The sequence below is a fragment of the Rhinatrema bivittatum genome, chromosome 2 (assembly GCF_901001135.1).
Source record: "Rhinatrema bivittatum chromosome 2, aRhiBiv1.1, whole genome shotgun sequence".
Classification (NCBI taxonomy): Eukaryota; Metazoa; Chordata; class Amphibia; order Gymnophiona; family Rhinatrematidae; genus Rhinatrema; species Rhinatrema bivittatum.
Genome location: NC_042616.1, coordinates 104,559,533 through 104,584,521, shown reverse-complemented (window position 1 = coordinate 104,584,521; position 24,989 = coordinate 104,559,533). Strand labels below are relative to the sequence as shown.

Here is a 24,989-nt window from a genome sequence, read left to right as displayed (position 1 = left end):
TGCCATGATCCCTGTGTTCACAGAGGTCTCCCTTCAGTCTCGTTTGAATCAAAAAAATGCGAGCAAAAAATAAAATAACAAAACGTAAGTGGCCCCAACTCCGCGGGGTGGCGGGTGGGTTTCATGAGGACTACATTCTGCTGTCCTGGGAGAACACCTGTTACAGGTAAGCAACTCTGCTTTCTCCCAGGACAAGCAGGATGGTAGTCCTCACATATGGGTGATTAGCAAGCTACAGGCTGACTCATATTACAACAGAGCAATAGCAGACAACTCGTGCAACAGGCAAATTAACTGGGGTGCTATTGGCAATGATGAGGCAGCCTGAAATCACAGCAGGTGGTTGTGAAAGGAGTTTGGCATTATACTTTAAAAAACTTTCAAGACAAATTGTCCAAAGGCAGAGTCTTGATGGCCATCCTCATCTAAGCAGTAGTGGGCTGCGAATGTGTGAAGAGAGCTCCATATTGCTGCCTAGCAGAATGTCGGAAATTGGTACTGAACGATAGTGTGCTACCGACGTTGCCATGGCCGTTACAAAATGTGCCTTCACTCACCCCTGGAGAGGAAGGTCTGCTTTTTCATAGCAGAATACAGTCTGCTAGCCAGTTGGAGAGAGCTTGTTTGCCCACTGCAACTCCCAGCTTGTTTTTGTCAAAAGAAACAAAGAGTTGGGTGGATTTCCTATGGACTGCAATACGGTCTAGATAGAATGCAAGTGCACGTGTACAGTCCAAGGTGTGCAAAAACCTCTCGCTCTGGTGAGAGTGAGACCTTGGAAAAAGAGTGGGAAGACTATAGACTGAGTAAGGGGAGAGACTGTGTCCACCTTAGGAAGAAATTTAGGGTGAGTACGGAGTACCAATTAGTCACGGAAGAACCTAGTGTAGGGTGAGTATGCAACAAGGACTTATAACTCATTGACCCTTTGAGCAGATGTAATGGCTAAGGGTTAAATTATTTTCCATGTTAGAATTTTTATTGTCATTTGAATGCAAAGGCTCAAATGGGGAACACATGAGCCTTATGAGCACTACATTTAGGTCCCATTACGTAACCGGTGATCATAGAGGAGGCTTAAGTTGTAGAAAGCCCATCATAAGTCGACTCATAAGGGGTTGGGCCATTATCAGGGCATCCCCTACTCTCTGGTGGTACGCTGAAATGGCACTGAGGTGTACCTGTGCAGAGGATGTCTGGAGACCAGAATCTGAAAGGTACCCTATATAGCCTAATAGAGATGGAGCGGGGCAGGAAAAAGGGGCCAATACCTTTTTGTGTCTTTTGAATGTTAAGATTTACGTGTGAAAGTTTCGTGAAGCTACAAGTACCTGAAAAAGATTAGTGAAAAGATTTGAAGGTTTGGATGGTATAAATTGCCGTGATTGTGTGTTATGAGATTGAGCTGTGGACAGGCGAATTGGTTCCTGGATTGAAAGGTCTAGAAGTATGGAGAAGCATACTTGTTGAGGTCAGTACGGGGAATGAGAATCATTAAGTATGAGAATCATTAAGCCCCTGTCCTGCTGTAGCTTCACAAGAGTTTTTTGACTATGAGTGGTATTGGAGGAGACGTATATAGGAGGCCTTTGTTCCAAGGGCGAGCAAAGGCTTCCATGGCTAACGCGTTTCGTTGTCCACTTTGTAGTTCAATTCGGATGCAAAGAAGTTGATGGTTGGTTGACCTCAGCGCTAGAAGAGTTTGCTCACTACACATGGAATCAGAGACCACTCGTGGGGATGGAGACATTGATTGAGATGGTCTGCTAGTACGTTCGGTATGTCTGTTAGATAAGTGGCCTGGAGATGCATGGAGTGTGCAAGAGCCCAGGCCCAGATCTGACCAGCTTCCTGGCAGATCCGATAAGAGCCTGTGCATCCCTGCTTGTTCAAGTACCACATTGCCATTATGCTGTCTGTCTGTATCCACACAGTTTTGTGTGAGAGGCAGTGTTTGAAGGCATAAAGGGCATAACGTATGGCTCAAAGCTCTAGGAAGTTGATGTGAGACTGTTCATCGAGTGGACTCTACACATCTTGGGTTTGGAGGTTGTTAATAAGAGCTCCCCAATCCAAGTTGGATGCGATCGTGGCCAAGGTCACCTGAGGAATTCGTTACTGGATCGGTGATATGGATCAGGGACAAAAGCGGATAAATGGTTTAGAGTCACTGAATTTTAAAGTGCACTGAGTTTTTCTCATGGCTAGTCTGGCCATAGGAAGAATTGATTGGCTGAGGCTATGTTGCATGCGCACAGAAATGTGGACAGTTTGATAGTATGTCTGTGTGGTTGTTGGGCAGGAAGGCCTTTTGGACTGTAGTGCCCAGATCTGCTCCGATGGAGGCAAGGAGGTAAGACAGATCCATATGGGATTTATGGTAGTTGATCAGAAATCCCAGCAAATTTAGTAGATTTATAGTGAGTCTTAGAGAATTTAGAGCTCCTTGCTTGGATTGACTCCTTATTAGGCAGTCATCCAGGTAAGGAAACACGTGAATGCTGTTTTTTCGTAGATAAGCGGCAATCACTGCTAGGCATTTGGTGTGATACACGAGGTGTCGAAGTTAGTTCGAATGGCAGAACTTGGTATTGAAAATGCTGTTGACTCACTATGAAGCGTATTGAAAGGTCATGAGAATAGAGTCAACCTCCTTGTTGTAGTAAGGGAAGCATGGTGCCGAGAGACACCATTTTGAATTTTTCTTTCTGAAGAAATTTGTTGAGATTTCTGAGGTCCAGGATGGGTGGAGGTCGCCTGTTTTCCTTGGAAGTAGGAAATAGCAGGATTAAAATCTTCTGCCTTGCTGTGTCAGGGGTCCTGAGCCCTGGTCTTCAGTAGGATGGACTGTTCTGTTCTCTGGCAAGGTTTTAAAATCTGGAAGCCTGCCCGACTGGTGGAGCTGGTGAGATCTGGATATCAGTTGTTGACGTGTACATGCTTTTTGAAGTGGACTGGTTGCTCTCATGCGGGAGCTGGATAATACTCGTGTGAGTGGTAAAAGGTCCTTCTAGCATCCCTCTTCGCTGGTTTTCTAGCCGAGGAGGGAGGATTTGCAAGAAACGTAGAGAACTGTCGCAGGGTCTCACGGTGGTCTTGCAATTGAGCCACTGTCTGCTGGACCTTGTGCACAAAGAGATGATCTGCGGTGCATGGCAGATCAGCTAGTTTATCTTGGACTATGGGCCGTAAATCAATGACCATAAGCCAAGTTCACCATCTAGCACCGAGTCCTGTTGCTAACAATGGGAGGACATTTCGAAGCAATCACATGTTGTTCGAATTTCATGATGATGGCAGTGAGGTTCCCTTGGTGTTGTGTCAAACATAACTGGTAAACAGCAATATGTGACACCAACATGGATCCCCGGAAGATTTTATGACCTAGACCCTCCCGAAAACTTCTGGTCCTCTTTAGTGACCAGGTTGAAAGGGATGTCATTTGGAAGGATCGTCTCTACTCTTCTGGTGGAGAAGGCTCCAAGAGGAGGCTGGTTTAGGACTCGATGGGATTCGTGCTGAAGTGGGATTAGAGTCCCCATCGCCCTTCAAGGATCCCGGGATAGGTATAGGGGCCCGTGGAGGCTCAGAAGGACGAGTCGGCATCGATGACTTAGGCTGTCGTTAGTAGGGTACCAATGAGGGCAGCAAGGCGGTGCCGCAATGGTGCGAATATCGATGGCTCCGGTGTTGGTGCCGATATGGGGGCCGGCATCGACTGAGGTTGTAGATTCCAGCAGGCATTGAGGACAGCCTGGCAGATGAGGATGTCCAGCTCCTCCCTGGAATTGGTATAGGTAACACAGCTACAAGGGGAGGCAGGCTAGCAGTTACTGGCACTTCCATATGGATCTGTGGTGGCTCAGTACCCGGCACCAGTGTCGGTGGGGAACGCCTCAGTGCCTCGGGTGCAGAGGAGCTTGGAGACTCTTGTACCCAGGCCCACTTCACAACTGGCTCAATGGATATCGAAGCCGATGCGGACTAAAACGTAACAAAGTATTCATATAAACATTTTAGGAATGAAGGCTTTTTTCAAAGAACTTATTCCTTTCAAATCTGTAATAAAAGGCAAAGTGCTTATGTAGTACATTATAGTAATGTACTACATAAACAGGGCAGAATGGGTTCTCGAGCAATGTATCAGGATGCTCTTTACCTCTTCAGATGCTCCAGAATGCGGCGGCTAGAATCTTGACTAAAACCAACCGCGGAGCACACATCACCCCCATCCTCCGAAACCTGCATTGGCTTCCAATAAATTACAGAATCTTACACAAGTCCCTCACCATAATCCACAAAACTATCCACCATCAGCTACAGCTAGACCTTCGGATCCCACTCAAACTATACTCATCCACAAGACCCATCAGAGATGCGTATAAAGGAGCCCTGCAAGTCCCCTCAACCAAAGCCACACGTCTTACAGCCACCGAAGAACGAGCATTCTCAACAGCGGGACCTGCCATTTGGAATACCTTGCCCCCTGATCTCAGACTGGAACCCTGCCTACTAACTACAGATGTCCGCGATCCTGGACATCAACTTTAAATAAAGGTATGGGGTGGGGAAAAGGGAAAGGGTTGGTGTGGGTGTTGGAGGGGGGATTCTGAGGGCCACGAAAGTTAAAATTTTCAAGTTTAAAGGGAAGTTGGAGCAGGGTGTGGAGGAGAGTGGTCTCTCAGCGCCAATATTTTTTATTTAACTTTAAATAGGCCTTTATGGGGGGTGGAAAGGTCGGCCCTGGAGGGCCTTTGCACTGTTATTGTTTGTAAGGTTTTGGGCGGACCCTTGGACACTGTGGCAGCTGACTACGCCCATGGGGGAAAGTCCCAATGAGGGGCCACAGGTCAGGGACACACAACACAGAGTTATATCTTTTATTAGAGTTGAGAAGCCACCAGAGGTGGCAGTAGTGAGTAGAGATGAAGCCCGGTTGGGCTTAGGGTTCCTCAGGATACTGGAACAGTGATTCCCTCTATGGCTGTGCTGTAGTGGAGAAAACTGAGATAGTGAATATAGTGGAGCACACACAGAGAACTGGTATAGAGCCTCGTTGGTAAAGTTACTCGCACAGCGGTTTCTCCCAGAAGGTAACACAGAAGCTGGAATAGAGGCAGGCCCTCGAGGAGCGAGTACCTGGTTCCAGGGAACAGCTCTGAGGAAATAAAGTTGGTAACTCACTGATGATGTAGGCAGCGGTTTCTTCCAAGCAGAAGAGATAGGTTCAGGAGCGAGTACCGGTTCCTGAAAGCGACCTGCAAGAAATGAGAGGGGCCCCCGAGGAGCGGGTACCCCGTTAGGATAAAGTCCAAAAGTTGAAGAGGCAGAGTAGCTAGGCATGGAGAGCGAATCCCATCCGTAAGGAGATCCCTTGCTAACTCGATTAGCTAGCAAAAAGTGTAGGCTTTTATATCCGGGATGCGTGACGTCATCACAGGGGGATGCCCCTGAGGTTTGCGCCAAAGAGAGAATAAGAAGCAGGGTCACGCGGCGCGCGCACCCTATGGTACCTGGACAACATGGCGGGATGCAGTGCCCAAGCCGGACCGGGGACGCCAGAGAGGACGGCAGGCAGATGCCGCGGCAGCCAGACGTCCATCAACCGCGGCAGCCAGACGTCCATCAACCGCGGGAGGAGTTGCAAAAAAGGTAAGGTGGGCGGAGTGGAGATGTCTGGCAGCGACAGTCGTAACAGCAACTTGGGTGGGAGGGAGGCAGGGGACAGGCTGCAATGATTTTTTTTTTTGGCTGGACTGTAACTTTACCAGATATATTCTTTTTTTGAATATATACAGTTAAGTCTAAAGTTAAACGGCTACACGAGGATGGATACATTTAGACCTGCTTCCGAGCACATTTAAAGTTATGCTAACTTAGCCGGATATATCCAATATTTTGCTAAGTTAGTGGATAATGGAACCCATCCCCGGAACACCTCCAAAGCATCCCTTTTATATCCAGCTAAATTATAACCAGATAACATCATTTCCGGCTATAATTTAGCTGGATAAAAGGCTCAATTTGCTGTTTAAGCCATTTAGACGTATAACTTGTGAGTTATTCATCTAAATGGCTTTTGAATATCTACCCCAAGGTGTATAACATCTATGAGACTAATAATACTGAGATCCTTATTTAGCTACTTTCCAGCTGAACAAGTTAGCTAGATATACATGTCTGGGTAACTTGACAGAGATATTCAGCAATGCAGCCAAGCCACTGAATATACACGACTATTTTATAGTTAGCAAGATAAGTTTATCATTAACTATAGACCAACTGAATAGCTGTCCTAGACTCATCCAGATAATTAAGCTAGAGAAAGTTGAAAATCAGCACTTACCTAGCTAAGTAGCTCCTCCTGAGAATGCCCCATCCCGCCCCTCACGTATCCCACTGTTTAGCTGGATAAACAGTTAGCCAGCTAAGTAGTGGCTGGCCAATCCAGCAAAATATTCAGACCATACCACTTAGCTGGTTTAGTGGCACTGAATATTGACCCCATTTCCTGTAAGGTTGGTACCTCAGCCATTTTTTGGGGTGCGCTGGGCGGTTGCCCAAGCTGCTGTAAGCTGAGGGGTGCCCTGGACACCGACAGCACCACCCAGCCCGTGGTGATGGAGGAGATGCCTGGTGACCGGTCCGTGGACCAAAGAGAAGCCCAGTGGTAGCGGGACCAGACACTGAATCTACCACCACATCTGGTGCCTCTTCTGTTGCTCCTGAAGCATACAGTTCTAACATCAGCTGTTTGAACTGCAGGGGCCTCCATAGCCCACGTGGTTCAAACAGTTGATTTTCAAACTGCACACCACAGGAGCAACATGAGAGGGGTATCGGCTTTGTTGATAGGGACAGCGTTCACTTTGTTGAAGGCACCAGGGCTGGGTGGGAAGAGCAGGAATCTAGACAGAGAGACTGGCTGAAGAAGAAATGTCCTGGGAGCAGCAGGCCAGCAGGGAGCCCAAGACCTGCCAGCCAAAGAAGATGTGCCTTGGGAGTACTATGCTGTTAGGCAGCCAGAACTCTGTTGACTGAAGAGGATGTGCCCTGGGAGTAGAGGGCTGGCAGGAAGCCCAAGCACTGCAAGCCATATGTATGAACAAGGAAGGGCAGGGTGACGGAATGGGGAAAGGAATGGGGATGGGAAATTGGAGTGGAATGGAATGGAAAGTGGGTGGCTTTTATACCAGACTACTGGGTGAAGGGGAATTGAGATCCGGAGGAGGGATAGCAGATGGAGAACAGGACCTGGGAATATGGTGGGCATACCAGAAGAAGAACGGGGTCTTGTGGAGTGTAAGGGGGGACATGGGTAGTCACAGATTTTGTGAGTGATGGAAGAGAGCAGGAACTTGGCAAAGGAGAGAGCTGGGACTCAAACACTGATTGGGTTTTTGGGGGGGGGGGGGCAGTAGGAACTTGGTAGTTAAGTGGATTTGAGTGTGGGGGAATGTTAAATGGGCTGGGGTGAGATGGGCTCAGAGAAAGGGGCTGAAGGATACAGAGGAGTTGAGAGGAGGTGTGAATACAATGGAAAAGGATGTGGGAGCTATGACGAGAATAGGAATGGGGTTGAGGAGGTGTGAAAGAGGGGTACCTGGAGGCTGGGTAAAGGTAAAAGACTGAAGAAAGGGGCAGGAGTCAGAGAAAAGCATACAAAGCAGAGGAGAGAAAACTGATAAGATTACAGAGAGGCAGAGGAAAAGAGGTGGAAATAAGGGACTAAAAGGGGAAATAGAGAGAGAGGAATGAGAAAGAAAATTGGAAGCTGAACTGAGTAGGTGATGGGAATGAGAGATGAATGATGGGATGGGATGAGAGATGAAAAGGAGAGATGAAAAGGTGAAAGGAAAGAAGAGGGGTGACATCTAGTTATGAGTGGCTAGAGGCATAAAAAAAGATATGAAGAATGTCAAAGATCTAACAAAGTCAAATATAGAGGAGGAAAATGATGGGAGAAAATATTGTGATGGTTACTATATACTCCAGGAGAGGTTGGGTGAGGAAACCAGTGGGTGAATCTGGGCAAGAAAGAAAACCTAGGAGGAACCTTCAAACCAAAGAAGCCCCAGGTTAGGAGAAAATTTCTTTCACTGAGAAGAACTGAGGGAGAGGGAGGGTCGGAAAACAAAGGAGGGACTTCACAGCCTTCACCTCAACAAAGGGGAGGGGTTACCCAAGTGGACTGGGAGGAGAAAGGGAAGTGGCCTGCAAAGGGGGCTGGACAGGAACAGGAAGGAGGACTGCTAGAGATAGAGGAAGACATGGAGGAGATGGAGATGGACATGTTAGAGAATCCAGAGCCAGAGGCAGGGCTGGAGCCAATGCCAATGGAGGTGGAAGATAAATGGTGGAAACCCCCGCAAGGAGACTTGGATTGCTAACGCCATACAGGTTAGAGTCCGGTAGAAGGAACTGCCATCGGTGGTAGTAGTTGTAGTTGGGCTACGGTGGGTGGTGGTAGTAAAGGCTTAGTTTCCCTCAAACTAAGCCCATAAGCACTATAAGGTGTGCTTGAAAAGACTCTTTTGCTCTTAGCCAGAGACTGTGCTTAAGACAAGCAGGGTTATACCCAGTGACAAAAGCAAGAGATTGATCATTAGGTGATTCTCGCCACAAACTACGATTTGACCTGTGCAGAGAAGGCTGGGCCTATTTTCAGAAGGCCCTCCACTAACTGGAATGTTATGGTAGATGGAAGTATTTTACTCCTGGTCTTTAGGCCCCCTGCAGGGTTAAAGCATCTGCTCAAGCATGGGTTGTGTTTTGAGGTTGCCACGCTACATAGAAGAATCCTGCAGAGGAGAATTGTTTACGGAAGCATTGACTGTGTTGGGGAATATTACAACCTACTCTCAACCCGTGGAAAGTCAGAAAGGACGACAATATGAAAAATGGAAATGAGAGCCTTGACAAGGTCATAGAAAACCCTGAAAAGAAAGACTGGGATAAGATGTCCAGACAATAAAGGTAGAAGAAAGCATTTTATTTTTAGTTTGTCTATTCTGGAAATATACATCTCTTTTCCATTCCTTTTGCTCTACGCATTGGAGGAAATTCACCCTTTCCGATCACCTCCTCAGAGGCATGGACCAAGGGAACAGCTACATCCTTGCCCTTCTTGATATTTCAGCGGCATTCAACACCATTTCACACTGTCTCCTATCAGTCAACCAGTTCATAATCCACTCCACCACCTTGGCACTGACTTCCAAGCTTCTCATTTTATTCACAAGCCTCCTGTGTGGGACCATATCAAAAACTTTGCTGAAATCACATCAAGTGCTCTTCCTTGATCCAGTTCTCTAGTCACCCAATCAAAAAAAAAAAAATTCTATCAAATTTGTTTGACAAATTTGTTTGCGCGTGAGAGACAGAGAGATAAAGTTTGTGTGTATTTATGTGAGAGCCTAAAAATCTTGATCTCTCAGTCACTGTGAGGCAATTTGTTGAGATAAAAACTCGTAAGCTTTAAGTGCATTGTCTAAGTAAACATTTCTTATTTTTTGATAATACAAGTACCAAGACACTTATTTTGTCTCAGTTATGCATACCTTGTACAAATATAAGTGATATGTGGAATCATTTTGGTGGTGGGGGGTGGGGGGGGGAGGGCTCCCATCAACTATTTTTGCTCAGAGCCCCATTTCCCCTAAATCCACCTCGGGTTGGTACCTTCTCTAGGAGGCTGTTGAATCTGTACTAGCTGTGGTTAGAGTCTGTAGTGTCATGCACAGTTCTTCTATGATGTTAACCTTCACTTTCATCTCATCCCCAAAGAAGTTGTCTCTAGTACATGGTGCGTCTGCTATCTTATCATGTACATTCTCTCTCAGGCCAGAGGCCTTAAGCCACGCTAATCTTCTGGTTGCTATTGCAACTGCTGAGGCAATGGAAGAAGAGGTTGAAATTGTCATATATGGATTTTATGAGGTGTTTCAAGCATTCATCCACTTCAAAGACGTGGGACTGGAACTGTCCATGATGCTTAGAAGGAAGAAAAGCAGATTTGTTCTTTATCTTTTGTAAGATAATATACAAATATTGTGTGATTTGAAATTGATGAGCAGAAATCCTGCTTTCTAGCATTGCAGCTTGATAAAATTTGTCTATGCTGTCCAGATATCTACATTCTTTCCCTGGACGATTGAGTAGTAGGGATGTGAATCGTTTTAGGACGATTAAAATTATCGTCCGATAATTTTAATATCGTCTTAAACCGTTATGGAACACAATACAATAGAGATTCTAACGATTTATCGTTATAAATCGTTAGAATCGTGAGCCGGCACACTAAAACCCCCTAAAACCCACCCCCGACCCTTTAAATTAAATCCCCCACCCTCCCGAACCCCCCCCCCAAATGACTTAAATAACCTGCGGGTCCAGCGGCGGTCCGGAACGGCAGCGGTCCGGAACGGGCTCCTGCTACTGAATCTTGTTGTCTTCAGCCGGCGCCATTTTCCAAAATGGCGCCGAAAAATGGCGGCGGCCATAGACGAAAACGATTGGACGGCAGGAGGTCCTTCCGGACCCCCGCTGGACTTTTGGCAAGTCTTGTGGGGGTCAGGAGGCCCCCCCCAAGCTGGCCAAAAGTTCCTGGAGGTCCAGCGGGGGTCAGGGAGCGATTTCCCGCCGCGAATCGTTTTCGTACGGAAAATGGCGCCGGCAGGAGATCGACTGCAGGAGGTCGTTCAGCGAGGGTTCCGGCACCTCGCTGAACGACCTCCTGCAGTCGATCTCCTGCCGGCGCCATTTTCCGTACGAAAACGATTCGCGGCGGGAAATCGCTCCCTGACCCCCGCTGGACCTCCAGGAACTTTTGGCCAGCTTGGGGGGGGCCTCCTGACCCCCACAAGACTTGCCAAAAGTCCAGCGGGGGTCCGGAAGGACCTCCTGCCATCCAATCGTGTTCGTCTATGGCCGCCGCCATTTTTCGGCGCCATTTTGGAAAATGGCGCCGGCTGAAGACAACAAGATTCAGTAGCAGGAGCCCGTTCCGGACCGCTGCCGTTCCGGACCGCCGCTGGACCCGCAGGTTATTTAAGTCATTTGGGGGGGGGGGGGTTCGGGAGGGTGGGGGATTTAATTTAAAGGGTCGGGGGTGGGTTTTAGGGGGTTTTAATGTGCCGGTTTTGCGATTTTACGTTTTTTTGATTTTTTACGATTTTTCACAATATTTTACCCCCCCAAACGGCAACAATACGATTCCCTCCCCCTCCCAGCCGAAATCGATCGTTAAGACGATCGAGGACACGATTCACATCTCTATTGAGTAGATCTTTGACTTCACTGCCTTATGCAGCACTGATTTAACTACTATAGAATCAAGAGGCAGTTGTACTTTGTCATGACCCAGGAAGTCCTTTGCTCTATATTTAAGGTCAATTTTCTTTGCTACTGTCATTATAGAAATGGAGGTTCTCCTTATTTTACGTTGGAGTTCCTTCGAGACATTGTTAACCAAGCTTGCCAAGAGCTATTTTGAATGTTTTAATATATCTGAGGATTACAGAAAATTCCTCCAATGGATTAGAAAAGGACTAGAGACTGCCATCTTTTGTACTTAAGCTGGGTAAGAGAGAACCTCCAGTGGAGTACTATTCCTTTCTGTTTATGGAATTGGTTCTAGAGGAATTCCTGGAGATTCTGGGATGGAATGACCAGAAAAGGAGCAATAAGATTCTGTGTCTGAATGTTTGATATGAATTGATGAAACCATTATAGCTTGTGAGTAATGGTATTTTTTCCCTCCACAATTTTTTGAAGAAAGACATGATTACTCTTGTCCGGTGGGATAGCTGACAAAGAGGCATCCGATTCAGAAACTAAGGCTGATGGAGAACAACCTTTCTGAGTCAAAGCAGTGGCCTTGAAAATGTCCAGCACCAATGCAAACAGCTCCAATAGTGAAGGAACCAGCATAGGTGGCACCGATACAGAAGGCGCTAACCTAGGCACCAATAAAAGCTCAGCATGGAGAAGCTTGGCACCAAGGATGAAGCTGATAGCATAGTGATCTTCAGAGCCATGAACCTCCTTTTAGAGTGCATATATGCACTGATTTATGATGCCAAGAGTTATGCCCCAAGAATGAACTCTTCTTGTTCTGATGGGAACGTGAGGAGGATGAAGAATCTTTACTCCGGTGCTTGGGTGACTTGGACCTCTTTCTTCTATGAGGTTCTGGTCTATTCGATAATGAGGTCTCTTTTCCTCTGGTGAAGATACCTCAGAAATCAGTTTGAGCTGTCTGTAACTGATGGTTCAAGGAGATATTCTAGAGCAGACTTCATAGTTCAGTATGTCATGGCAAGTCACACATCTCAGACAAACTTTATGAAGATTGCCCGTAGCCAGTTTGTGACTACATCTCCTACAGACTTGAATAGCTGCTTCCCAGAAATGACAGAAAAATTAAACTTTTGTTTTTTAAATTAGAGGAGACCTAAAATAAAAAGGTACCAAAACAAATTTTAAAAACTGAGAGAAAATGCCAGCAAAATTGATTTATGCAAAAAACATAAATGGTGGGCGAGAATAAACATCCTGTCGCAGTGGCAGAAAAAGAGACAGGAGGCTCATACAGGTCTGTGTGAGGGAACTCGTGTGCATGCTCAGAGATGTTTTTCTGAGCACTGAGAGAGCATGTCTGGGCTGCTGTCATCACATGATGTCATCCACCTGTGTGGCTGATACTTGACCTTCGTGTCCACAGAGAATAGGTCTAATTTTTCAGGATAATCCTTAAGGAATATTCAGGAAATACAATTGTAAACATTTGGTCTAATAACTAGATACGTTGTTTGTATGGTCATCTTGAAGATCAAACTTGCTTAGGAGCCTCATTAACTGGCATACCACTGGTGTACAGTAAAATGATCTGAATTTGTAAGAAATTTCATGCCTCTTGCTCCCATTAAAATAAAAGCCAGAAATGCAAAAGTATAATATATTAAGTCAACAGAAGTAAATTAATCTTAATATCTGCAAAAGGCTGGTCCTCTCTAAAATACTTTCTACTAAAAAACAAAAGATTTGCTTGATTCTACTGAAATCAATGACATTTCCCTGCAGACCCTTTCAGTGGTCTTCAGTGTACCCTGGCTATTAGCTCAGTTCATCCTTTTGATAATCCCTTTACTAGCTCCACTCTTCGCTTCAATATTCAGACATTATGGCTTATGCTTACTGCCATAGATATTTAAACCTTAATATTAATGTACTCTTACCTGCTATTCAGATGCACAGCTGAACTATGAACTAGTTTCACTCTCCCCCCAGGAATTAAACCTGAAAATATAACCAATACAAATATTTGTAAAAACCAACACCACATTGACTTTACTAAGCAATAAAAATACAATTCTTCTATGGGTAATGCTGTTCCTTTTTCCACCTCTCCATTAGAAACTCATACATTGGCAGGGACACTAGCATGCCAGCTGCAAGATGGCCATATCATCTCTCTTCTTCTGCCTCTTCCGCACAAAATAAGGCAAATTCTGGGTTAAAATAGACTTTTGATTTTGAGATGACGATGGACTTAGAACATCAAATATGATCAGATTTCAGCCGATGAAGGTTTTTAAAATTTTTTTAAAATGAATCATTGCTAGTGTATCCTTCTGATGTTCATGAGAAATATTACTGAAACACATGCCAGTCATCTAAGGTAGCAATTCCCACCTAAAAATGCCTGCTGGGAGGAATCTCAATAAGCTCAACACCAGCATTTCTTCAGGCTAGTGGTGGTTTTTTCTTGTCGAAAAAAAAAAAAAAGAGTGAAAGCTTAAATGTGGAAGCGGTAATATTTAAACAGTGACATGGCTCCCTGTTATCGCTGCACTAAAATCTGTTGTGGCCTAACACGGGATCAAATCCTGTCATAGTGGCCTACCAAACAACCATTTCAGGGGCATAAATCCTTTGGTTCATGTGGTTATGTGAAACAGAGTCCTGATCTTGTTCCCTGAGAAAAACTGGCTACACAGTAATTGTAATTGCTGCCACTAGCTGTGGCTGTTTCAGCTAATCTGTACCTGGAATGAGTCATGCAATGCACTGCGAGGAGGTCAGAGGTAGGCCTTTAATATGTTGTTGCTGACCATCTTTTACAGGATGTATATGGGCTTATTCATTAAAATTAAAAAAGATAGCCTCGGTGACCTAGGACAGCAGTGTTTATGATGATCAGATATTTGTAATAGTGGCGCTCTCTGTAGCAATAACGAACTAGAGTGAAGGCTTTTTTAGAGTATAGAATAAAGCATCTATATAGATTGGATACACACTAAAATAAATGTTTCCTTAGGATAAGTTTTAGCAATTAGCTCTATCATTTTAAAAACACAAAAGTGTTACTGAGATTCTTTGAAACAACTGCAATTCTATGATCCACATTGATTCCATGAAGGCTCCCTAAAATCTCAGGAATCTTATGAGCTTAGTTTTCTCATATTCTTACATTACAATCTTTTACTACTAACACTGGTCCCTCCTGACTGCCACTGATGAAATTGATGTAGTCTAAGCCTAAATTTGTTACAGCCTTGTCAAAACGTTACAATAATCCAAAAGAGCCAGAAGCTCCTAAGGGTGGAAGCTTAGAGAAGCCAGAGTCTTTGCTATGTCGGAAGGAAGAATCTAACTTGGATGGTCCAATCACAAGAGAGGATATAGCAGCTTTAATTCATGAGTTTCAACTTTTTGCAGATAGAAACATCTGGTTCTATTTCTATCTTACTAAAGAATATCAAGGAGCTCAAAGGAAGGATTGATATTACTGAGATACATTTGGGGAGGCAGATAGATCATTCAGCCTTAAAAGACTTAAAACAGTGGAACAGAAAATTATGATGCTGGAAGACAGACAAGAGGATTTTGAAAACATGCAAAAAAGAATGAATGTAAGAATTATGGGAGTTCCAGAAAAAGAGAGCTCAGAAAATCTATTAGATATTGTCAAAGAAATTTTCCAGCTAGTGGTGGATCCTGATTCAAATCAAGATCTTAAGACAGACAGCGACCACTAGACCGATCATGGTGTGCTTTCATTACACAGGAGATTTTCTCCCGGACCGCGACGAAGTAATGTTCACGTTCGCGAGGCTACATTGAAGTGTAACCGAAGATAACTTGGCACACGTAAACACAGCCAGACAGGTTCCAGAAGCAGCACAGGACGCGAAACGTGCACGTCGAACTGTACTCTGGACTGCATTTAAAACCATTTGGAAGGGTTGTACCCTCCACGGACATTGATTCTCGCAAGGGAAGTATCTCTGTCAATTTTTACTTAAAAAGAAAAAAAGCAAAACAAGTAAAATACAAATTGAAAACACATGGGTAAAATAGTGACCAATGATTAAAGATGATCCCTAATGCGGCTTGAGAGCAGATATGCCAAAAGCTAGCGGGATGGTATGAGAGTCACTTACTCATGAGCACGTTGAATGATTTATGAATCGGTACAATTTATGTCTATTTGAGAAATTCTAATAACCTAACGTATTTAGATATTTTCATGCTTTCATTACTTCCATGACAAGCAAACTTTGATGAACAAGGCTAGACTTAAAGAACATGTTATTACAAAGGGGCATGTATTAAAATCTTTGCTGATCTGGCTCAGGCCACATTACTGAAAAGGAGGAAGGTGAAATCCCTCAGAACATTGCTCCCATCTAAATCAATTAAATATCAATGGAATTTTCCATTTTCCCTGAATTTCACCTTAGATCATAGGGAATATCATATCTGATTCATTAGAATGCTTGGACGTTTTGGAAAAATTTACAAAAGGAAGAAGCAAGGAATATTCTAGGCTTGAAGAGGAGTCGTCCACATGGAAAGAGGTCCGTGCAAAAAGAAGAAAATCGAGCAAGGAAGACCTGACTCCAATGAGTTCCAAAGAAAAGGGAAAAAGAGGATAATGAGATGGAGTTTCTGTCTCAAGATGCAGCTACTTGATCCTGATTAAGTTCATGTCCAAACTATTGCCATACACTGAGAAAATGTCTCTTCTTTTCAAACTTTTCAAATTGGAGGGATACTTCTGCATACTCTCCCAATGTTCTTTTCTAAGGCTGAAGTTTAAACTGTGTGGTTTGCTGAGCGGGATGAGGGAGTTTTCTTGTAAGAAGGGGGAGAGAGGTGATATATAATCACTTTATTTACTAAATTGTCCTATAGGTCTGGTCATATTACTAAGTTTAGAAAAAGTATCTTTCTAATAGGGCTGGAAAGGTGTTTGGGAGTCAGGAAGGGAGGGTTAGAAGGGTTTACACCTTTGGTAGAAGAGTATTCTAAGATATGAAACCTTTACATAGCTGTTCTGATCTTGTGATAATGATGTATGTGAAAATATTGTGGGTTTAGGGGGTGGAACTTAAATTTGTATTGTGGGTGGGTGAGGGGAATACTCTATGGTTTCGGAGGGAGGGGTAAGTTGGGGGATGGTGACATTTCATTCTTGGTTCTCTTTCAAAGCTGCTAAACAGGCTTGGGACTTGCATAATGTGACGGAAACCAATGAAACAAGAGAAGAGAAAGTGTTCAGAAAGAAAATTTTCTGCGCTGACTTTCCCCTTCCAGGAACTGAATGGCTTATGCATTTGGTGAGTTATTATGGGTTGGGTTAAAAAGTGAAAATGTGCCACACTCAATGTCAAAGGTCTTAATTCCCTTAATTTATAATTTGTTAAAGAGGCGGTCAAACTTAAAGCAGATGTTATGTTTGTACAGGAAACTCACTTTAAGAAGGTTTGTGAATTCCCTCTGTCTGATAAATACTTTGAAGCTTCATACTAGGTTTCCTTTACCAAAAATAAATGGTTGCAGTAGTTCTTTTTTTTTTTGAAAAATACTTCTTTCTCAATGGAGGGAATCATGAGGATTCCAGAGGGGAGATTTCTAATAATTAAAGGAAAACTGTTAACTGTACTCTGAATTTGCTTCAATATATGACACCAATGACAGAAATTTATTTATTTATTTATTTTATTTATTATTTTGTTATACCGACTTTCATGATAAGAATCACATCAACCCGGTTGATGTGATTGAATAAATGAATTTATCGGGCTATTGATGGCTGATATATCCCACTTCTTGGAGGATAGCTTACTGGTTGGATGAGACTTTAATCTCACAATGAATCCTGAAATGGACAGAACTGGAAAGGTTTATGCAGTGAAGGAGACATATTTAAAAAACACTTGGAGCGTTGTGGCTTAACAGATATTTGAAGACATGTCCACTCATATAAGAAAGATTACACCTTTTCTCTAGTGTTCACAATTCATATTCTCATACTGACATAATATTTGGAAGCAGTTGTTGAGCTACTGGAACCTATAAAACTGAAATATATGACATTACCTAGTCCGATCATGCTCCTGTTGTGATTGAATCCAACTTGAGCCCTATTTCACCTGGTCAGAAATGTTGGTCTTTAGATCCAACAATCCTCAGAGACCCAAAAATAGTATAGGTTATTTACGGGGACCTGCTAGAATTTTTTGCTCTTAATGATACCCTGGAAATGGGAAGTCATGTAATTTTCAGATACCAAGAAAGTGGTCATAAGGGGTAAATTTATCTCTTTCTGTAGTATGTATAATAAATATATGTTAAGGATAGAAATGGATTTAAGAAACCATTTGAAAGACTTAGAAAATTTGAACAAAGTGAAACCATCATCTAGAGTATAAGGAATGATCACACAAGTCAGAGAACAGCTACATCATCACTTAGATAAACAGTCTATAGTTTAATGAAAACAAAACAAAGATACTATGCCTCAGGAAACAAAGCTGATAAACTAAAAGCTCACAGTTTGAAAAAGAAGAAGGTGCTAGGATCTGTAAAATTTCTTGAAAATTTTAAGGGTAGACATTTCTAATAGTATTGTAGGGAGATATCTCATGTTTACCACTGATGCCCCAATTATGAATTATAATAGCCATGTACAGGCCAAATACTGACAGGCCCCAGACACTGTTACAGCAAGATAAGGAACTTTGCCCAGGTACTTTAAAACATTGTCACTACGGAAAATGAAGAGGCCTTGTCCTGAAGGATACCTTATCAGTTGTGCCTGTTTGTCAGTCCTGTGCAAATATAAAGAAGAGAGGCAATTACTTAAGATCCTAAGCAAGTGTCAGGGACAGCCAAGCAAGCAGAGGTCAGCAAAACCCTCACCCTAAGAGGGAGGGGGCAGCTGGAGATGGAGAAAAACACTCTGACACAGATGTGGCAGTTCTCCCTCCAAAGGAATGGGAGGGGGGAAAAAGAGCTGCAACATGGCAGGACCCCTCCCAAAGTAATGGGGAGTGGGGGAAAAGACCTGCAATGCAACAAAAGATCCTCCACCCACCACAAGGTTCTACATGAGCTTATGCATATTTATCAGCTGGGAAGTATGACAGGGGGGGGCAAGGAAGATAAAAAGAAAGCAAGCAACAAACCCCCAGAGGAAGAGGAGACACAAACCCGGAATGCAAACCCAGGGAAAAAAGTCCAGAGAGCGAGAACCTGTGCTGAGGTGTCCCTGGAAGTGAAAGGGGGGCCAGAGGCAAACCAGCCACCCTGCTATCAAGAACAGAGAAGACTAGGTTGGGTCAGGTGATCAGAGAGAGAAGACTCCAGATCAGGTGCGGAGAGTGACACAGAGTCATAGACGAGGAAGGGTACAACCTGGAGAAATAAGCAGGGCTGCTTAAATTACAGCCCAGACAGCCAGCAAGCCCCAAAGCCAGAAGCTAGCCTCCTTCCTGCACAGCCTGCTCACTCTGCCAGCACCAAGCCCAGGAAGCAAGCCTCTCCCCTGCCCACATTCTCCAGCTCTCCAGCCGGAACCTGTTCAGAGGTATCGCCTGAAGTTGGAAACAGGGGTAAAAAAAGTTAGCCATAAGTATTAATATCTTAAGCAGGCTAAAGTTTATGGCATGTCTTGTTATTACACATGATATAGAACTTTCTTTAGGGAAAACTGGTGCTTAGAGGCTAGGATGTTAGAGATAGGAATTGTTCTTGTTTTCTAAATGCTATGTTCTACCAAATCTGATAAATAAAAGTATATTTCTGAGGAGAATACATGTTGTCTTTTCCCTGACTTAGGATCGCAAGTAAGGTGGCAGGGCAGTTGGTAGCATCTTGTAGCAGACAGATCCCTGCACACCTGAACCTGCTTACAATATAGATATCTGTAATGTTTCACAGCATTCTATAAGGAGCTTTATTCTTCAGAACTTATTTTCCAACAAGATATATGATTTCTTAGCGGAAGTGCCCATGAATCATTGAGAGAGGAAGACAGGGAAAGATTAGAAGCTAAAAAGACTAGTCAGGAAGTGGAAAGTACAATCAAATTGCTGAATATGGGGAGAAAGTCCAGATAAAATTGGCCTTAGTATATCCTTTTATAAACAATTTAGAAACTGTTTAGAATGCCCCTTAATTAGCGGATGCATTTAATGAGGTACTTTTAGAGGCACCTCTGCCTAGTTCTATGAAACTGGCCCATACTGTTGTGATTAGCAAAGAATGTAAGGATCCAGCAATTTCTGCTTCATATAAACATTTATCATTCCTCAACAACTATGTAAACATCTTAACAAAGTTTTTAGAGAATTAGCTTAGAGATATGTTGCCTCTTTTAATTCACAGATCAAACAGGGTTCATAACCAATAGGCAAGGTTTGGGTAATGTGAGGACCACCATTAATCTCATTAAAATGGCTAATAAGATTCCAGAAGAGACCATTATTAGGGATCTAGATGTAGAAAAAGCCTTTGACCAGGCAGAATGGGATTATTTATTTTACATTCTGATTAAGTTTGGATTTGGGGAACATATATCTTAGCTTGGATCAAAAGTTTGTACTCCTGCCTTAAAGTTCAAATGCAAGTTAATTGTCATGGCTCCCATATATTTCCATTAGGGAAAGGTAAGAAGCAAGGCTACTCACTTTCCCCAATTCTTTTTGCATCAGATTTAGAGCCTTTGGCTGCCAAAATCAAGCCAAATACCCAAAATCAAGGGTTTTTATATCAAGGATAAAACTGAACCTAAGATTGGTTTATTTGCATATGGTACCTTATTATAAGTACCCCATCTCAGATTTTCAAGTTATAATGGATGCTATTAAGAACTTTGGCAGATTTGGGGTATAAAGTGAATATGTCAAAACAGAAATACTGGAACTAACAGTCAGGAAGTAATCTGTGTTTATTTCTTTTTTTTGGTAAGATATGCCATATTGAACATAAGATATGCCATACTCAACAGCCCTAACCTCTTAAGCCTTGCCTCATAGAGGAGCTGTTCCATGCCCTTTATCATTTTGATCACCCTTCTCTGTACTTTCTCCTGTGCAACTATATCTTTTTTTGAGATGCAGTGACCATAACTGCACACAGTATTCAAGGTGCGGTCTCACCATGGAGCGATACAGAGGCATTATGATATCCTCCAATTTATTTGCCATTACCTTCATAATATTTTCGAATATTCTGTTTGCTTTTTTGACCACCAAATGCCCTGAGCTGACAATTCTAATGTAATATCAACTACGATGCCCAGATCTTTTTGCTGGGTAGAAGTTCCTAATATGGAACAGCATGGGGTATTTTTCCCTATATGCATCATCTTGCACTTGTCTATATTAGATTTTATCTGCTATATGGATGTCCAATCTTCCAGTCTTGCAAAGTCCTCCTGCATTTTGTGTCATCTGCAAATTTGATCACCTCACTCATTGTACTCCTTTCCAGATCATTTATATATATATATTGAAAAGCACCAGTCCAAGTTCAGATCGCTGAGGCACTCCACTATTTATCTTTTTCTAATGTGAAAAATCATTTAATCCTACTCTCTGTTTCCTGTCTTTTAACCAGTTTGCAATCCACAAAAGAACATCGCCTCCTATCCCATGATTTTTTAGTTTTCTTAGAAGCCTCTCATGAGGGACTTTGTCAAATGCCTTCTGAAAATCCAAATACACCACATCTACCAGTTCACCTTTATCCACATGTTTATTCACCCCCTTTAAAAAGTGTAGCATATTTGTGAGGCAAAACTTCCCTTGGGTAAATCCATGCTGGCTGTGTCCAATATATCTATAAATTCTGTGATTTTATTCTTTATAATAGTTTCCACGATTTTTCCTGGCACTGAAATCAGGCTCACCAGTCTATAGTTTCCTAGATCACCTCTGGAAACTAATAGGGGATAGAACGATATATCATTCTTAAGATAATGTGTCATGGGCTTAGACATGTCCCTCTCATGGCCTGTTGTAATTTGATGTGCCATGTCCAATGTTCAAATCTGTTTGGTTTGTATTATTATCCAATTGAATATACAATAAAAATCTTCAAACAAACAAAAAAAAACTCAACTATTATCATACACTGTGTGAATGTAAAGTCTTTGATTGACATGCCATTCATGACAGCATCTTTAAATGCTACAAACTTCTGCAGTGGTACTCTTCCAATATGTTTTACTAGCTAATTTGATTGAATCTTACCATTAGTAAGAATACTGTACAAGGGAAGCCCAATTCTATAACAGCCCATGAAGAGTTGAAGGCTGCCTTTACAGCCCTAAATTTCAATGTGGACTTATATGCATGTGGAACAATGCAAACCTTAGCATAGAATAGGCATGCACATTTATCCCTTCTAGGGAGCAGGTGTAAATGTCCACACATACATTTCCATGTATACTTTTGAAAATTGAAAGTACATGTGCAAATGATTCCCCTGCCCCAACTCCACCATCAGGAATGCTTCTTTGCAGTACGTTCAAAATTGCTTCTGCATGTATTTTTACACATGCAACCCCGGGGTAATTTTCAAAAAGCCTACTTATGCACATAAAATGTGGTTTTATGTTCATAAATGCTTTTGAAAATGACTCCCTTAAAATAGCAGCAGATTTCCAAATGAAAATCATTTAATATTTATTTGTTATTCTTCCTGCTCTTTTAAAAGTCATGCACATGCAAGCACATTCAGACCAGCACACTGATCCTCTCACCCTCAGAATGCCAGCACTGTGAGCATTTTCAAATTTCAAGGCTGACTGTGCTGAACTCACAAAATATGTGTAGATGGATGCAAGATGCAGAGGTGGCCTACTCCAACATCAGCATCTTGCAAGAGAGTGAATATTTTTTAGTAAAAAAATGCCAATCACTGATCTAGACACTTACTAATGCTACAAATTGCTCTTTTCATGTTCTACTTACCTAGATCACTTTGCGAACCAGCAGGATCTACTGTTTGTAGCTCAATCACTACCTGAAAATAATTAACTCTATTAAACTTATGGAGTATAGACACATTAGTAGCAATAATTAATTAATTTAGATTTATACTCTGCCTTTTAACCACTTCAAGACAGATTACATTCAGGTATTGTAGGTATTTTCCTGTCTTCAGAAGGCTCACAATCTAAGTTTTGTACTTGAGGCAATGGAGGGTGAAGTGACTCGCCCAAGGTCATGAGCAGAAGCAGTAAGATTTACTCTGGTTTCCCTGGTTCATAGTCCATTGCTCTAACCACTAGGCTATTTCTCCAGCCAAATGTTTTCCCATTCTATGTATTATAACTCTCTCTCATTTCTATAGTTCATATAATAGGTCATGTAACCTCCTACTTTCATTATTGTTTACTGGGAAAAGAAGTTAAGGGATCCCATTTTAAACAGTCGCTGAGTGGCTAAGATAACTGTTTAATTTTAAGAGTTTGTCTTTAGGCAAATGTTCAACTGAACTTAAAATGCTAAGAGGCCATATTCAAAGGAGTTTGTCTGGGTAACTAAAAAATTACGAGGATAAAAACCTTAAATTCAACATTCCACCCCTCTCCCAAACAGCTAAATCTTATCCAGGTAACTTTTGCTCCAGTAAAATTTAGCCAGGTAAAAAGGAGGGGGACTGTTGGCATTCCAGGGATCAGTCTTAAGTTTAGATGGGTGACATCAATTTTGAGCACTACCCAGCTAAATTTATCCATTAAGTCTGTTCAGACAAAACACAGTCTTAAAGCTGGCCAAGAAACTTTAGCTGGATATATTCAGCAGGAGACTTATCCAGGAACATTCTGCTGAGTATTCTGGCTAAACCTATCTAGGTAACTTCCTGCTCATCACCCCACTCAATATGGACCTCTTTTTCAGCTGAAAATCTGCTGAAATGTAGTTGGCCAATATTTTTCCAACTAGATTTAATGTGGCCTTGGTATAATCAGTCTTAAGTGGGGAGAACTCATTCTACACTGACTTGATTACTTTTTATCAAGTGAACAATAATGTCAATTTCACCTTTCCTTCTTTTTCCTCCAGTAATATTAGATTCATTATCTGGGGTCCTCTAATGCTATTTAATTCTCCTTTATAGTGGAACTCCACCTTCAATTCTGTTTCTACACTGGATATCTCTATTAAACTTTTGCTTAATCCCACCATTGAAAAAGACTTGTGTAGTGATATTATTTGGGGAAAGGAGGGGCGCACATTTCTTACTCAAAATTCTTATCCGACTAGTACCACTTATTTCTATAGTGTTATTAGATATACACAGCATTGTACAGACATACAAAAGAGACACTCTACATGAGTTTATCATAATCCATTTACTCCTTGCGTTTAGGATTCCTTGTATGAGTGGGGCAAAATTGGTGTACTATGGATATGGAAGGGGATGCCCCTTTTATCTAGGTCAATTCTACCCCGAGATGAGTAATAACCATGAGGGTAATCTTTAGGTTGGTACAAACTGTACAACTGCAATGTGCTCTCTGGCAGTTACCACCAACTAGGAAAGGCCAACAAGAGGAAGAACAGAGCCATTTCCTATGTGGGGCCAGGAAGAGTAACTGAACTGATTCAGCACAGACCAATGTGGAGGTTCTTATTCAAAAGTCATTTAGAAGGATAATGTAATAGTTATCTGTCTAAATGATTTACTCGACTATATTAAGCCCTTATCTGGCTAAATTCTAGCCAGGTAACTAGATTAGTGGTGGAAAAACTGTGCCTGGAGACAGCAGAACCAGTATCATTCATAATACCGCTCACCTCCAACAGACTGCCCGTTCTCATGCAGAAGCCTATCTTGCTCTTGGAAGAGGATGTCCTACCACCTATACTGGGCCAGAGGACACATCAGTCACTTGATCAAATCATAGATTTGGTGAAGAGTTTCTTTATCTCTCTGATCAAAGGGATGGAAGGAATGTTCCAGCCTTTCCTTTCTACCATCATTATGGTGATATCACAGACCGAAGTCTCATTTCACTTATAGAACCTGTAATCATGGGTTCTTCATCGTCTACTGCAGCAGAGTCCAGTAGGTCAGAGGTGTTAAGACCAGGTCTCTCCTCCTCGGAGTCAACTCAAACCACCTTGTGGCTCGCTCTCTTTGTCAAATAGAGTCCTGGATAAATGAGTCAGTGCCCTTAGGTTCAGATGAAGCTTCTACTGGCATATCCGCTGACCCACTTCTGGATCCTCCAGATCATACCATGCCGTCAGAGGATGTCACCTATTCTAAATTTGTTGAGGCACTGGGCATCCATGTATGCAAAGACAAAGACCCTTGTTCTGAGTTTCTTGGCATTCTTCAGATATTGGATACTCCTGCTGACCGGCAGCCCTTCCAGTTAACAACATCCTCAATGCTCTACAGATGAGAATGTGGGAAACTCCTATGGCTAGAAAGCTGGACTACTGTCTTATTAGTCTGTAGTAGTCAAGTCTGCACTGAAAACGGTGAAGTTGACATGAATTCACTCAAATTCTCCCTCAGGAAAAGACCACAAACTTCTAGATAACTTTGATAAGAAAAATTTTCAAAGTGCAATGATTCTGCTTGCATATCTATCCAACAATTCTACATGGTGCAGTTTATTCACAACTCCATTCAGAAACTGTAGACCTTCCTACCTTCTACTGAGCAAAACAACT

The 24,989-nt window shown here is 42.6% G+C and overlaps 1 protein-coding gene across 1 annotated transcript in view; it reads right to left on the bottom strand.

The window, feature by feature from the left end:
- Positions 1-24,989, bottom strand: part of WDR60 (WD repeat domain 60) — a 373,459-nt gene that overhangs the window by 55,086 nt on the left and 293,384 nt on the right. Inside the window, exons 19-20 of the mRNA XM_029588515.1 lie at positions 22,269-22,320; positions 13,239-13,299 (exon numbers count right to left, since the gene is read on the bottom strand). Of these exons, the coding sequence (XP_029444375.1) occupies positions 13,239-13,299; positions 22,269-22,320 (113 nt within the window). The remainder of the gene's footprint in view (positions 1-13,238; positions 13,300-22,268; positions 22,321-24,989) is intronic.